Source organism: Anomaloglossus baeobatrachus, chromosome 1 (genome assembly GCF_048569485.1).
Source record: "Anomaloglossus baeobatrachus isolate aAnoBae1 chromosome 1, aAnoBae1.hap1, whole genome shotgun sequence".
In the NCBI taxonomy this organism is placed as follows: domain Eukaryota; kingdom Metazoa; phylum Chordata; class Amphibia; order Anura; family Aromobatidae; genus Anomaloglossus; species Anomaloglossus baeobatrachus.
The window spans coordinates 877,739,603-877,753,454 of NC_134353.1; the positions used below are offsets into that span (position 1 = coordinate 877,739,603).

Genomic DNA, 13,852 nt, shown 5'->3' on the forward strand with positions numbered 1-13,852 from the left:
AGCTCTCCTGCTCTTCAGCCTTAGGTGATTTTAATTCTTCATTTGCAGGTTCCTGAGGTTTTTTTTTAACCCAAAGGGTGGCATTAGAATAGGCAGGGACCCAACAAAAAGAGGTCACCTTGCTGCTGGCTGTTGGGCTCATATAAAACTGGCCAATTTTGTTTGCTAAGTATCTAAATTTTTACATGTTTTTCATAGCAGTAATGCATGTCTATATTCCCATATTCATTGTTACACATATCCTAGCACTGCAGTGGGCAACTGTCTCCTTTTTGTTACTATGTTTCATGTTGAGTATGCACCGGTTCACATTACAAAGGTAGGATGTGCTGTAGGGGGTGGGCAGACCCCTTACAAAGGAGCCCAGAAATGTCAATGTTGTTAATAAAAATGTTTTTATTATATTGCATGTATGTTGGGTTAGGGTACCCCCTAGTGGCCGGGTGGGACGGCTGTCACCACAGTGGAAAGGAGGAGCCGGCAGGAGAAAGGGGAGGGCAACAGTTGCTGTTGTAGAAAAAGTGAGGGATGTAAAGGCAGTTGTCTCGGGGACGGGAGCGGAGTAGCAGAGCCGGGGCAGAGTGTGGGAGCTGAAGAACAGGGAAGCCGGAGAGAACAGGAGCGGGCGGATCCTCATAGGGTGAAGCAGTCCGGTGTGGGTCCGGGCTGTGGGTAGCCAGAAGTGGGAGCCGGGTGAAGAAGAGTAGCCAGGCACATCCCCACTGGAGGAGACGTCAGGACAGGCTTTCCCCCAGCTAAGGAAAACGTGAAGTCATCTGTCACTGCCGGTTTTGGAAAGAGTTGTGAAATAAAGAATGTCTTTTATTTGCACCGAATCATGCCTGGAGAGTGTTTATACGTCGGACGACATCTGCACCACCACACTCTGCCCCACCAAGACGTCTCCTGTCCCGATAGTGACGGCGGAACCAGGGGTAAGCCTGATAGAAGGAGCCACGACTACAAGCCCCGAGGCACCCCTGGCTCCCCGTTACATGTGGCGTAGTCGGCAGGATGCGAATTACATGCCCGGGACCCAAGAAGCCGGAGATCAAGTGGTGCCTAGGGCACAGGATCCGGACTATTGGAGAAGATTCCCGATCCCATGGTGGGAAGAAGAAGCAGTGCCTGCAGCGTTGGACCGGGCACAAGATGGCGGCAAGATGGCCGTCGTCTGTGAAGATGCAGAAAGCGCGCGAAAAATTGGCGCCAAAAGAAGAGCCTGGGGCTGGCCGGTGCCGAAAAAGAAGTTCGGAGTACTCCGCCCAAAGAGGGGAGGTGCCGGTCCCAGGGCACGTACGAAGATATGTGAAGTGGGCGGTGTTGTAAGAAGAAAGAAGTACCGCCGCGGAGGGGTCGACCTGAAGTGTGAGACTGGGGGTGGAGTATGCCCAAGAGCGGGAAAAGTAAGCCCGCCTCCATTTCCTCCAGCTTCTCCACCGACCCTGACGCCTTTGCCTGAGACTCGTTCCCCAAGCGAGATGGAAAACGCCGAGGAACTACACTCTGCGCCTGCTGCGCCTGGTCTGGAGAAGAGCTACCCGAAGCAGATTGCGGCTGCGTCTGCGGAGGGATTCCCCGCTCACCTGCCGGCGGTACCCGGAGGACCAGGACGGGCCACAAAAGTGACTTGGCTCACAACGTGGGACGCTGTGACAGGCGAGACCACGACAGAGGTCCGGGCGACCTACACCGCCCAACTACCGTCGGGGAGCCGGCTTCTGGGAACCCCATATCCATGCCCGGAGATACCCTCGCCAGCCGCGGTGGGACCGTCAACGCCGGCTACAGTTCAAGCTCCGGAAGATCCACACGACCGGAAGCTGGAAAGAGACAACTGGGGTTTTTTCTGGGACCCAGTCCAGCCGTCTCCCCTACCTCAAAGGAAGTCTCCGTCACCAGAACCGGACCCGGTACAAGAGCGACTGCTTGCCGAGACTGTGGCCCGGGAGATGATGTCCGGCTCCCGGAGTGAGGAGTTTGAACACCAGTACACCACTGGAGTCGTGGTGAAATTTAACCAGAAAGAGGGGTACGGCTTCATCCAGGACGGAGAGACCGGTGACGACTATTTCTACAATAGAGTAAACCTGGACACGGAAGGCCTCCCGCAGCGACTACATACCTTGTACCAAGGAGAGAAGGTACGGTTCCTGAGGGAAGTGGGTTGCCGGGGCCTGTTCGCGGTCGGGGTGACCCGGATACCCACCGCACAAGAGGCTGCTCAGTGGCAGCAGGAAGTAGAATGGGAGGAGTGTCAGAACCGGCGACGAGTACAGCGAAGACCGGTATTAGCCGAAACTTCCCGCTCGCGAAGTACCTTGGCTGTAGCCCCGGCAGTCATGCCCGGGCAGAGTACTGACCCGGAGAAGGGAACCCCGCCGGTGCTGGCGATTAACCAAAGCATCACCACCCATCCGGTTATTGTTATGGGCAGCCCGCTGCCGTCCCGCGCAGCGACCCCATCACCCCCGTCGGGGATTGAGGAGCCAAAGCTGGAGGCTGAGACAGCGGAGCAACCCATCAGCTACGAGCCTTTCCGGAGGCTGCGCTGGTTGCCCGGGCAGTCTTTGTCAGAGTATGTGCAAGCCCAGAGAGCTGAATGGCAACGGGCCTACCATCCAGAATGAGCCCCAAGACCGGAAGATGGCGGCCCTGTTTTTGTGTTAGACACCGGCGTTGTTCCAAGCCGGAAGAAGTTGTACCGTTTTAAGTTGCTGGACTGAGCCAGGGGCTCCTCCGCGTCGTCCAGAAGATTCTTTTTGTCAAAGCTGTGTTCCTGCCGGCCAACATCGAAGACCGGGAGCGCTGCAAAAGCCTCCGGGCAGAAACACGACTAAGACCGGGAGCTTCCAGGAGGAACTCCGGGCCCTGGACTGGTGCACCCCTTGTCGGTTGCCCCAAAGGTGAACTTGTTTAGTTTTAAATGTGATTTTAGATTGATGCCTTGCCGGGAGGCTCAGGCTTTAAGAGGGGAGGTATGTAGGGGGTGGGCAGACCCCTTACAAAGGAGCCCGGAAATGTCAATGTTGTTAATAAAAATGTTTTTATTATATTGCATGTATGTTGGGTTAGGGTACCCCCTAGTGGCCGGGTGGGACGGCTGTCACCACAGTGGAAAGGAGGAGCCGGCAGGAGAAAGGGGAGGGCAACAGTTGCTGTTGTAGAAAAAGTGAGGGATGTAAAGGCAGTTGTCTCGGGGACGGGAGCGGAGTAGCAGAGCCGGGGCAGAGTGTGGGAGCTGAAGAACAGGGAAGCCGGAGAGAACAGGAGCGGGCGGATCCTCATAGGGTGAAGCAGTCCGGTGTGGGTCCGGGCTGTGGGTAGCCAGAAGTGGGAGCCGGGTGAAGAAGAGTAGCCAGGCACATCCCCACTGGAGGAGACGTCAGGACAGGCTTTCCCCCAGCTAAGGAAAACGTGAAGTCATCTGTCACTGCCGGTTTTGGAAAGAGTTGTGAAATAAAGAATGTCTTTTATTTGCACCGAATCATGCCTGGAGAGTGTTTATACGTCGGACGACATCTGCACCACCACACTCTGCCCCACCAAGACGTCTCCTGTCCCGATAGTGACGGCGGAACCAGGGGTAAGCCTGATAGAAGGAGCCACGACTACAAGCCCCGAGGCACCCCTGGCTCCCCGTTACAGTGCCATCAGTCTTTTTCTTATGATTACAATAAGCACAGCCCTACAATGAATTATCAACAACAAAAAGGGCAAGAAATGAAATCTGTAAGAGTAACTGGTAAACACATTCCTTCCTTGTTGGGCCGGCCTGTGAATACACTCTGCAAAAGCTTTCTGCTATTTTGACTATTAGCGACCAACCTAGGAAAAATGTGAAAGACTTACAAGATTCTAAATATCAGGGAGACAGCGGGTGCAACTGCTGGAACTGTGTATGGGAAAATGACAATGAAAAGGTCAGTGCAGAAATATCTCAAATGACCTTTTCTAGCTCGCCTAAAGGCATATGAGAGAGAGATTAGGTTGGGTTATGCTTTATGTTACAAGAAAACCTGAGGCTTCAATAAAAAAAATGGTTAACAGTGCAGATCAAGGGAAAATGAGTGACGATTGTAAGGGATTTTCTGGAAGAAAACATGCTGCAGTCTGTACGAGAACTGCACCTACATACATTGGGCCTCATTTATCAAATGTCTGTTTTTGCAGACTTTAAAGGAATACTCACATCTTCATAAATAGGCATTATTGTATTTGTAAGTACAAACAAGTTTGTAGTTTACTGCTTCTTAAATTTTTCAGCCGTTCTTGAGATACTAATACATTTATTTTCCTTGCAGCTCATTGCCTTGGAGACCGACCACTGCTGCTAGACAGCAGAACATGCGCAGTGCTTACAAACACTTTACCATTGAGCTTGTAAGCAGTGTTTTGAAGTTGACCAGGATCCCTGCAGTGCGCTGTTAGCTTCTGTATCCGAACAGCATCAGCATAGGGCTTTTAACCTAGGTATCAGCGGTGGTCGGTCTCCTAGGCAATGATCTGTAAACAAAATAAGAGCTATTATTGTAAGGCTGCAATTTTTAATAAGTTGTGGTTTCCAAAAATGGTTGTTTTTACATGCATTATCCAACATTGTCCATCTGTGCAGATGGGAATAACCTTTTAACAACCAATGTGAAGCTCTAGTTTTAACTGTTAGATATTTTTCATGAGTAAAGACTGCTTTACACCTTACGATATCACATACGATATCGTATGCGATCGTACCCGCCCCCATCGTATGTGTGGCACGTTCAATTTGTTGACCTTGTCGCACAAACGATTATTTCCCGTCACACGTACTTACCCTTCTATACGACCTCGATGTGGGCAGCGAACGTCCACTTCATGGAGTGGGAGGGACGTTCAGCGTCACAGCGACATAACATGGCAACCGGCCAATAGAAGCGGAGGGGCGGAGATGAGCGGGACGTAAACATCCCGCCCACCTCCTTCCTTCCGCATTGCCGGCGGGAACCGCGGGACGCAGGTAAGATCTGTTCATCGTTCCCAGGGTGTCACACACTGCAATGTGTGGTACCTTGGGACCATTGAATAACCCGATGTGCAATTTTAAGGAAATGAATGATGTGTATGCGATCAACGGTTTTACGTTCAATCGCAATCGCACGTAGCTGTCACACGCTACAACAACACTAATGATGCCGGATGTGCGTCACTTACGACGTGACCCCACCGACACATCGTTAGATTTGTTGTAGCGTGTAAAGCCCGCTTTAGGTCTTTAGTTGTCTATTTTGGAGTCTGGCTGCTAAGACCCCCACTGATCACAAGGATGGAGGACCCAAAGTTTCCTGTGTGAATGAAGTGCTAGGCAGCAGTTGCAGCTTCCATTCCTATAGACAGTGAATGGAGCAGTAGTTGCACATGTGATGCGCCCACGTGGCCTCAGGGCTACTCGTCACCGGGTCAGTGGTATTTTGAGTTGCTGTCAATGGCCTGACCCGGCTTCGTGGCCCCGTCGGTGTCAATAAAAGGTGCAAGGTGACCGGTATAGGGGAATGATGGGGTTTGCTTTGCAGCACCATCCATGGTATGCGGCCAACGATCAGCCGCCGTTGCGAGATGTTTCTCTCCTCTGGGGCAGATGGTCACATAGCTCAGATGGTCCAGCTTCCCACAGGTAGAGCTCGGCCCCAGGAAGGACGATGGTGGGGGGTAGCGGCCATTGGCGCCTTAGCGCAGGGCGACGACAATGACGGGACGACACCAGGACTGCGGACAAAGTTCTTTTTACTCACTGTCAGGTCATCACCCTTGGAGTGCCGGTTTCCGACGTGATGGGCCGCAGCTGATCCCTGATGATTTATAGGCCACAACCAGTGTTGTGAAGCTGAGAGGCCTTCCTTCCTTGCACTCTGTAGTGTGGATCCCCGTGGCGTGAAGCTACTTAGGGACCCCAGTGTCCTTGGGTTTAGTTCCCGTCCCATCCGCAGGCAGCGCGAATTAGATGTGGAGCTGACTGTGGTCTTGATTCCTGTCGCTATGTGCTGCTGTGCCCCCGGGACCTTTGTGGTAGGCAATAGGACATTAAATCCCCCTTCCCTGCAGATTCTGATGGCGCAACGTGGAGTGTACGCCACCCTGGAGTTCTGCACCCTGACTTAGGCTCATCCCTCGGCTACCGTCTTACTCCTTTGTCTCTCCAGCTCACCCAGTAAACTCCTGCTTCTTCCAGTCTGTCCGGTCCTAACTAAGGAAGCTCTAAAGCACTTTCTTTAGCGGCCACGTTTCTGTGACACCCTAACCAGCCAGGTAGTCACAGAAAGAGTTAAACCTCCTTGGTACCACCTGATCCCACACTGGTACAGTGAGGCAGCCGCTCCTCCCCCAGTGTAACAAAAAGAGCAGAAGGGGAGGAGTTGAGTTAGTCAGTGGAAGAAGAGAGGAAGGAGAGCAGACAAGGGCTGCAGCTCTTGTGCTGCTGGGGAAGTGGAGCAAGGAAAAGGCAGAGTCTTGGAGCTGAAGTGGAGAGTAGGCTCAGGGGTACCCGTAGTGGACCGGGGCAGGGTAGTGACCCGCCGGTAGTGTGCCAGGGACCCTGGACTTGTGCAGAGGGAGGACTTCCCCCGTCCGAAACGGAGAAGGTGACTCATAGCTGGAGTGCAGGAGAGAGAGAGGGCCCTGCTTCTTGTACTGGGTGTGGGATCCAAACACCCCCGTACCAAAGGCCTACGGACACCGGCAATTTCTGGTTAAGTACTGAACTCTGTGTTTCCTGACCCTACACATGCAAGCAGCCTCATCCAACATCAGGACAACCGAACTGTGAGTTTTGTGCTCCCTGCAATCCCTGCCACCACCACAACTCCCACTGGGCCCCGGTACTACAACTCCCCTACCCGTGGAGGGGATCCCACCTTGCTGCCCCACACCATCAGTCCCGGGCACGGTCCCCAGAGGCAGCGGCGGTGCCACCATCTCATCACCGCAACCCACGGGTGGCGTCACAGACAATCCCTGGATGTTATGGTACTCTTGTCCTTCTCCCTCCAAGGAAGCTCTAAAGCACTCTCCTTAGTTGGTTTCTTTGAGGAAGATCCAAAGCACTCTCCCCAGTGACCGTTTTGTTCCAGTTCCCAGACTATTCTGAGGTAAAAGTCTGCATGTTCTCTCACTTACCTCATGCTGCCACCAGCTTCCTGATGACTCACTGGTGGCTGGGAAAAACCCATTGTTATGGTAATCACCTTTAGCCCAGTTTCAGCTGGAAAGCACCTGATCTGTGTGTGTTGTGTAAGTGAAAACCTTAAGTGAGATGCAATACCCTGTGGTGACTGAGCCTCAGGGGCGTCACATTACCCCACAGTGAATCGCAGCACTCTCGAGCTGCAACAAAACATAAATGGTACACCGCAAAATTTTGTTATGCAGAAAAACATGAACATTCTTCCCTTTATGAGAGGCAATATCACTTCAAACGTTTCAAACTTCATAAACTTCATATCACGACATAGAGAAAAAAACAAAAAACAACTTTTGGCACATTATACTATAGCATTAAACATTATGCAGCATTATTTAACTATCTGCCAACCATTTACTTCAATACGTCTTTTCTTGGCTCCAAGGGCCGGCTCCTACCCCCAGGTACTGTCCATTTGTTAAGTATCCTTGGCAAAGTGTCCTGCTGTTGTTACAACGACAGCAAACCTGTCTTAAGATGCTGGTTGTCTAGTCCTATGTCAGGGGGTACACCCGGAACAAGGTGTACAGTCTTTCTTTAAAATCACTCAGGGTATGAGCCTCCTTAATAAACTTGTCCTTGTTTCCCGCCCTGGTTTCCGACAGCGGGGCTCTCCTTTGCGGGCTTGCCTGGGCTCTGCCCACGATGGCGTGCCCCCTCCTTTCCCTGAACTGGACAGTCAATGGTGAATGTTGTTTGTTTTAAAAAACACATTTTGCACAGTCCTTAAACATACAGTCCATTAAGCACGCAGTACCCCCAGTTGCGGGTATGAAACCCTGCTCGCAGCGCCAAGGATAATGTGCCCACAGGGTCTCAGGGCTACTCGTCACCGGGCCAGTGGCATTTGGGGTTGCTGTGAATGGCCTGCCTCAGCTCCATGGCCCCATCAGTGTCAATAAAAGGGTGCAGTGTGACCAGTATGAGGGGTTTGCTTTTGCAGCGCCACCTGTGGTATGCGGGTCCCTGGATGTTATGGTACTCTTGTCTTTCTCCCTCCAAGGAAGCTCTAAAGCACTTTCCTTGGTTGGTTTCTTTGAGGAAGATCCAAAGCACTCTCCTCAGTGACCGTCTTGGTCCAGTTCCCAGACTATTCTGAGGTAAAAGTCTGCATGTTCTCTCACTTACCTCATGCTACCACCACCTTCCTGATGACTCACTGGTGGCTGGGAAAAACCTGTTGTTATGGTAATCACCTTTAGCCCAGTTCCAGCTGGAAAGAACCTGAGCTGTGTGTGTGTTGTGTAAGTGAAAACTACTGGTTAACCTCTTCCTTACCCGGTATGAGTACTGCACCTTAAGTGAGATGCAATACCCTGTGGTGACTGAGCCTCAGGGGCTCCGCACATGCGCAATATCGCATTAAGTCACACAGTGATCTTTGGTCCCCCATCATTCTCATTATCAGTGACTGTCTCATTGGTAGACCCCCCATACTGTAGATATTTGATATAGGTTGTTTATAGGATAATCTTTTTAAATTAATGTTTGGTAATGTTCCAATTTAAAAGTCCCATTATTTATCAGAATGAAGGTACTGAGCAGAAGTACGAAACACAGGAATAAAATGGCAAACCATTAAAGGAGCTGTAGAGCTTTAGCGAGCCAACAAGCCCCATCCTTCTGATAGTAGGTGGGGGACCTGGGGGGTCAGATAAAATCTTTAATATCATGGAGTGCTTGAAATTGTCACCTCTCTACCTAGACCTGCCACTGCGATGTCTGCTTCTGTCTCCAGGAGATGGCATTTTCACTCTTCAAGTGGCACTGTTGTTGACGAACAAGTCATGGCAGTATCTACAGGCAGTGCAGACACTGCCCAGTCACGTATACTGGTGTGGCTGGGACCTGTGGTGCTGCCCAAAGAGAATGACTGTGTGAGCTGACCATCAACACAGCAGGACCAATCAGCTCCCTACTGTATCCAATATCCCTATACCACACCCTACTTAAACTCCTACTGTACAGTATTGCTGGGAGATGTCACATATTCTGATATTTCTATTTTTCTTTATTGATTCTGATACAGCTTGTGAACTTGACTATGTCTGCCTTTGTTTTCCACTTGATCTTGACCAAGGCCTGTCTTTTGTCTACCTCCTGGTATGTGATCTTATCTCTTTGTATGACTGCTATTTTGGCTACTGGTTCTGTCCCTGGTTCTGTCCCTCCTGTTACTGTCCCAGTTCGACTATCCTTGACTCTGACTCGCTCCTTTCACCAGCAGCTAACCTGTGAATGCATCCTATGGGACCCACTTTGAAAGTCCAATAGGTGTTAAAGGGTGAAGACTAGAGATGAGCGAACTAGTGGAAGTTTGAGTTCGTCGGGTTCAGCCGGACTTCAGATAAAGTTCCATTCGGGACCCACGCCAGACTTGACCTGAACTTATTCCCGGAGCCTGAACCCTATTGGAAGTCAATAATTAAGCAGTTCGGCTCTCCCCTCACATACAGGCAGCCATAGCAGAGCATTTCAGGGGATGGAGGACAAGGTTTGTTTTTTTCTGCACAGCATCTGAAGACATTATTTTTATCCCCAGTGAGAGCCATTCAGAGACTGCAAACAGCTCACACTAGGCCGAGCACTGAGCGAACCCGAGCACAGCAATTCTCAATGGAGTGGTTGGCAAATGAAGAGCACCCCAACTCCGAACTTGGACACTGAGATTTTATAAAAGTCCATCTTCGGTTCGCTCCTTGTCACATGTGTGTGACGGGATTGAGAGAGTGAGTGGAAGGGGGAACCGCTGCCGCTTACCCTCAAGCTAGGGAGGTACCCTGGGCTTATCCTCAACCCAGAATTATGCTTGAAGGTAACAACATCTGAGACCCCAACCTCTTCCTATCTCCTGTCCTGGCTCTGATGGTAAAGTCCCCTCTACAACCCACCACACAAGGGGACAGACCGGGACAGAGATCCACAAAACCCCACCAAAAAAAAACAAGAGACACGGGGTAAAATCTAAAACACAAACACACCAATAACTCACACCATGGAATTACCAAAGGTGCACAGGGAGGGATAGCTAAGTAATGGAGAAGGTAACACACAGGGTACTTGCATACAACACGGCACAAAATAACCACAGCAGCAAAACAGACCCCCTCACCAGTCCAGGTCTAGCATCAGAATGAACTGAATAACCAGCACTCTCTGCAGGAAGCAGAGGGCTTTTATCCAGGCCAGAATTGGTAAACAGACAACTTAGCAGAACCAAGAAGTCTCCTGCTGCAACAGAAAAGGGAGTTAGCCCCTAATGTGCTCAAGGGCAAAACCACATTTAATGTGTGTGTCCTGAGCCTGTCAAAAACTCTCAGGCAGAGAAGACCAGAACACTCATCTCTATTGAAGATGGGTTTCTTTAGGACTTCTTATTTGGAGTGACTAGTGCCAAGTTTGTCTATGGCTCACCTCACATCAGCAGTATTTTGCCGCAAAACAGTATCCTTAACAAATGTGTTTCAGTTCAATTCATGTCCAATGGAATCGCGGCAAGATGCGGTCACATTTGTGTATGACGCACGCAACCGCATGTGACCACATCTTGCCGCGATTGCATTGGAATTGAAACGCATTTGTAACGGATCCGGTTTTGCGGCAAAATACCGCTGATGTGAGGTGAGCCTAATGCGGGCGTTACACGATACAATTTATCGTGCGATCGCATGAGCGATCGTATCCGCCCCTGTCGTTTATGCGTCACGGGCAAATCTCTGCCTGTGTTGCACAAAGTCGTTAAACCCCCGTCACACGTATTTACCTGCTGAGTGACGTCGCTGTGGGCAGCGAACATCCACTTCCTGAAGGGGGAGGGACATTCGGCGTCACAGCGACGTCACCCAGCCGCCGGCCAATAGAAGTGGAGGGGCGGAGATGACGTAAACATCCCACCTCCTTCCTTCAGCATTGCCGGCGGACGCAGGTAAGTTGCAGTTCATCGTTCCCGGGGTGTCACACAGAGCGATGTGTGCAACCCCGGGTACAATGAACAACCGGCGCAAAGAAAAATAAACAATTTTTTAAAAATAAACGACGTGTAAACGATACACGATTTGTAACTGATTTGCGATTGTTCTGAGACGCTCGTAGGTGTCACACGAAACGACGTCGAAAATGATGCCGGATGTGTGTCCAGAAAACCGTGACCCCGACGACATATCACACGATAGATCGTCTCGTGTGACGCCCGCATAACATTGCTTTTTTGACCCATCTGTCTCAGACAGACTTTACGTTCATATTTCTTATAAGATTTTCACTATCACAGTTTAAAAATACATTTCCTAATACCATCCAGTGATTTATAGCCAGATGATCCTCTCCTTTTATGTATGACTGATATTTTTCCGCAGAGCCTTCCCTTCCGTCCCCCTCGCTGTGACATCTTCATGAATTGTTCTCCTTCTCCCTTTCAGGTTTTGAATTTTTTGAAACAAGCGCTAAAGATAACATCAATGTGAAGCAGACATTCGAGCGCCTTGTGGATATCATCTGTGATAAAATGTCGGAGAACTTAGAGTCGGATCCAGCCGTCACGGCTTCAAAGCAGAGCACAAGACTGACAGACAAGCCCCCACCACAGCAGCCCAACTGTGGGTGTTAATGTCACCACCTAGGTGTCTTCGTGTTCTATTGCCAATAAGTATTTAAGAAAAAAAAGCGGTCCATACACTTAGCATTTCTACTGTCTATGTATCTGTTTAAAAGGAAAGAAACATGGCTTGTTTTGTATGGCCAGCTGATGAATGGTGGCCTGGAGGCTGAGACCTTCTAATAAATGTTCCTGCTGTTTGCAAGTTACTTGGCTTTGTATGCTCTGATAATTTACTTTTTCCTCACTCTTGTTATTAAGTTTATATATTTGTGACATCTGCGCTTTTCTAAGACTATTATATCCAGAGTGAATGGCATTTCTCTCCTGAATGTTCACCAATGTCCTGTGCGCCTTGGTACCATAAATGATATAACTTCATACTTACGTTGTTCAGGTATACGCTGGTATCAGAGTTATTGTTTGGATTGTTTTTTATTTAATTCATTATAAATGTAAATCAAGTATGTCATCATCCATTTTTGTTGCAGGGTTTCCACTTTTTGCAATGTAGCCACCATGTATTGGGCTGTAGATCTGAAAAGCTTTATAGTTACCCTTTAATGACTTCCTACCTTGAACTATATGGAGTCACAGTGTGCAAATTATTTCTATTTTTCCCATGGAGACTTGCCTGTAGCTAAGTCTCTAATCACCACTGTGTCTCTTCAGTGAATGCAAGTGCCCCCCTGAGGTGGAAATCCAGTGTAAAGTATGGCGAAACAAAGAGGGGTTATTCAATATCAGGGCTAGGGATGGTCTAAAAGTAGGTGACGTAATACAAAATCTAAAATGAGCCCCCTTTTCTAATGCTTATTCACACCAAACCAGGCTTTTGTTCCAAACTTTCCAGTCTTAGTGTGGTGTCATGGTTGCCCTTATGGGATGTGTGGTCTTAATTAGGGATGATCGAATACCTCTAATATTCGGCTTCGTGAATATCCGACAAATAGGTCGCCGCTATGTGAATATTCAATGCACAATGTAAGTCTATGGGAAGCCCGAATAGTTGTTATTCGGGTTTCCCATAGACTTACATTGAGCATCGAATATTCGCAAATAGTCGAATAGCGGAGAACTGTTCGGCAAGTAATTGCGAAGCCGAATATTTGAGGTATTCGATCATCCTTAGTCTTGATCAATCAAACCCTGTCTAATAACAGAGAAGTGACTAGGGCACTGGTGGATCCATAAAATCTGACATGTACAGATATAGCAAAGGTTACCATTAACGATGAGCAGATCAATCCGCGGAGGATCAAGTTACATAGTTACATAGGTTGAAAAAAGCCCCAGGTCCATCTCGTTCAACCTTCCTCCACCAATTCTACATTTCATCACTAAATCATTTATAACTGGCAATGTTGTGTACTGTGGAAATCATCCAGCCCTTTTTTAAAAGCTGTTATAGTATCTGCCTTTACTACTTCTTGTGGTAGGGCATTCCACAGTCTAACTGCTCTAACTGTAAAGAATCCTTTCCTATTTAACTGCTAGAATCGCCAAAATTCAAGTTCAAAATTTGCAGTTTCAAGCGAATTCAAACAATTTGAGATTTGATTCTTGGTTCATGAAAAAAAACTTCCCCGCCACCATTTCCCACACTGCTGAAGCATCAGAGCGTGGGTTAAGTTCTTTTTGTGTGGCATCGAATGCACTATTATACCTCGTACAGTGTTGGTCAGTAACTGGGCCATCACAGATCAGCGGTTCCCAGTGGAGCACAGTTTGTTCGATAGGGTCGTTTCCATCTCCAGAGTTACTGGGTAAGGGGGGCTTTACGCGCTGCGACATCGCTAATGCGAACTCGTTGGGGTCATGGAATTGGTGACGCACATCCGGCCGCATTAGCAATGCCGTTGCGTGTGACACCTATGAGCGATTTTGCATCGTTGCAAAAACGTGCAAAATCGCTCATCGGTGACATGGGGGTCCATTCTCAAAAATCGTTACTGCAGCAGTATCGAGGTTGTTCCTCGTTCCTGTGGCAGCACACATCGCTCCGTGTGACACCGCAGGAATGAGGAAGCTCTCCTTACCTGCCT

The 13,852-nt window shown here is 49.3% G+C and overlaps 1 protein-coding gene across 2 annotated transcripts in view; it reads left to right on the forward strand.

The window, feature by feature from the left end:
• RAB3C (RAB3C, member RAS oncogene family) overlaps positions 1-12,016 on the forward strand; it is a 258,650-nt gene extending 246,634 nt beyond the window's left edge. For both annotated transcript variants that reach the window (XM_075326422.1, XM_075326414.1), the window contains exon 5: positions 11,632-12,016. In XM_075326422.1, the coding sequence (XP_075182537.1) occupies positions 11,632-11,819 (188 nt within the window). In that variant the 3' untranslated portion in view covers positions 11,820-12,016. The remainder of the gene's footprint in view (positions 1-11,631) is intronic.
• The last annotated feature ends 1,836 nt before the right edge of the window (positions 12,017-13,852 follow it).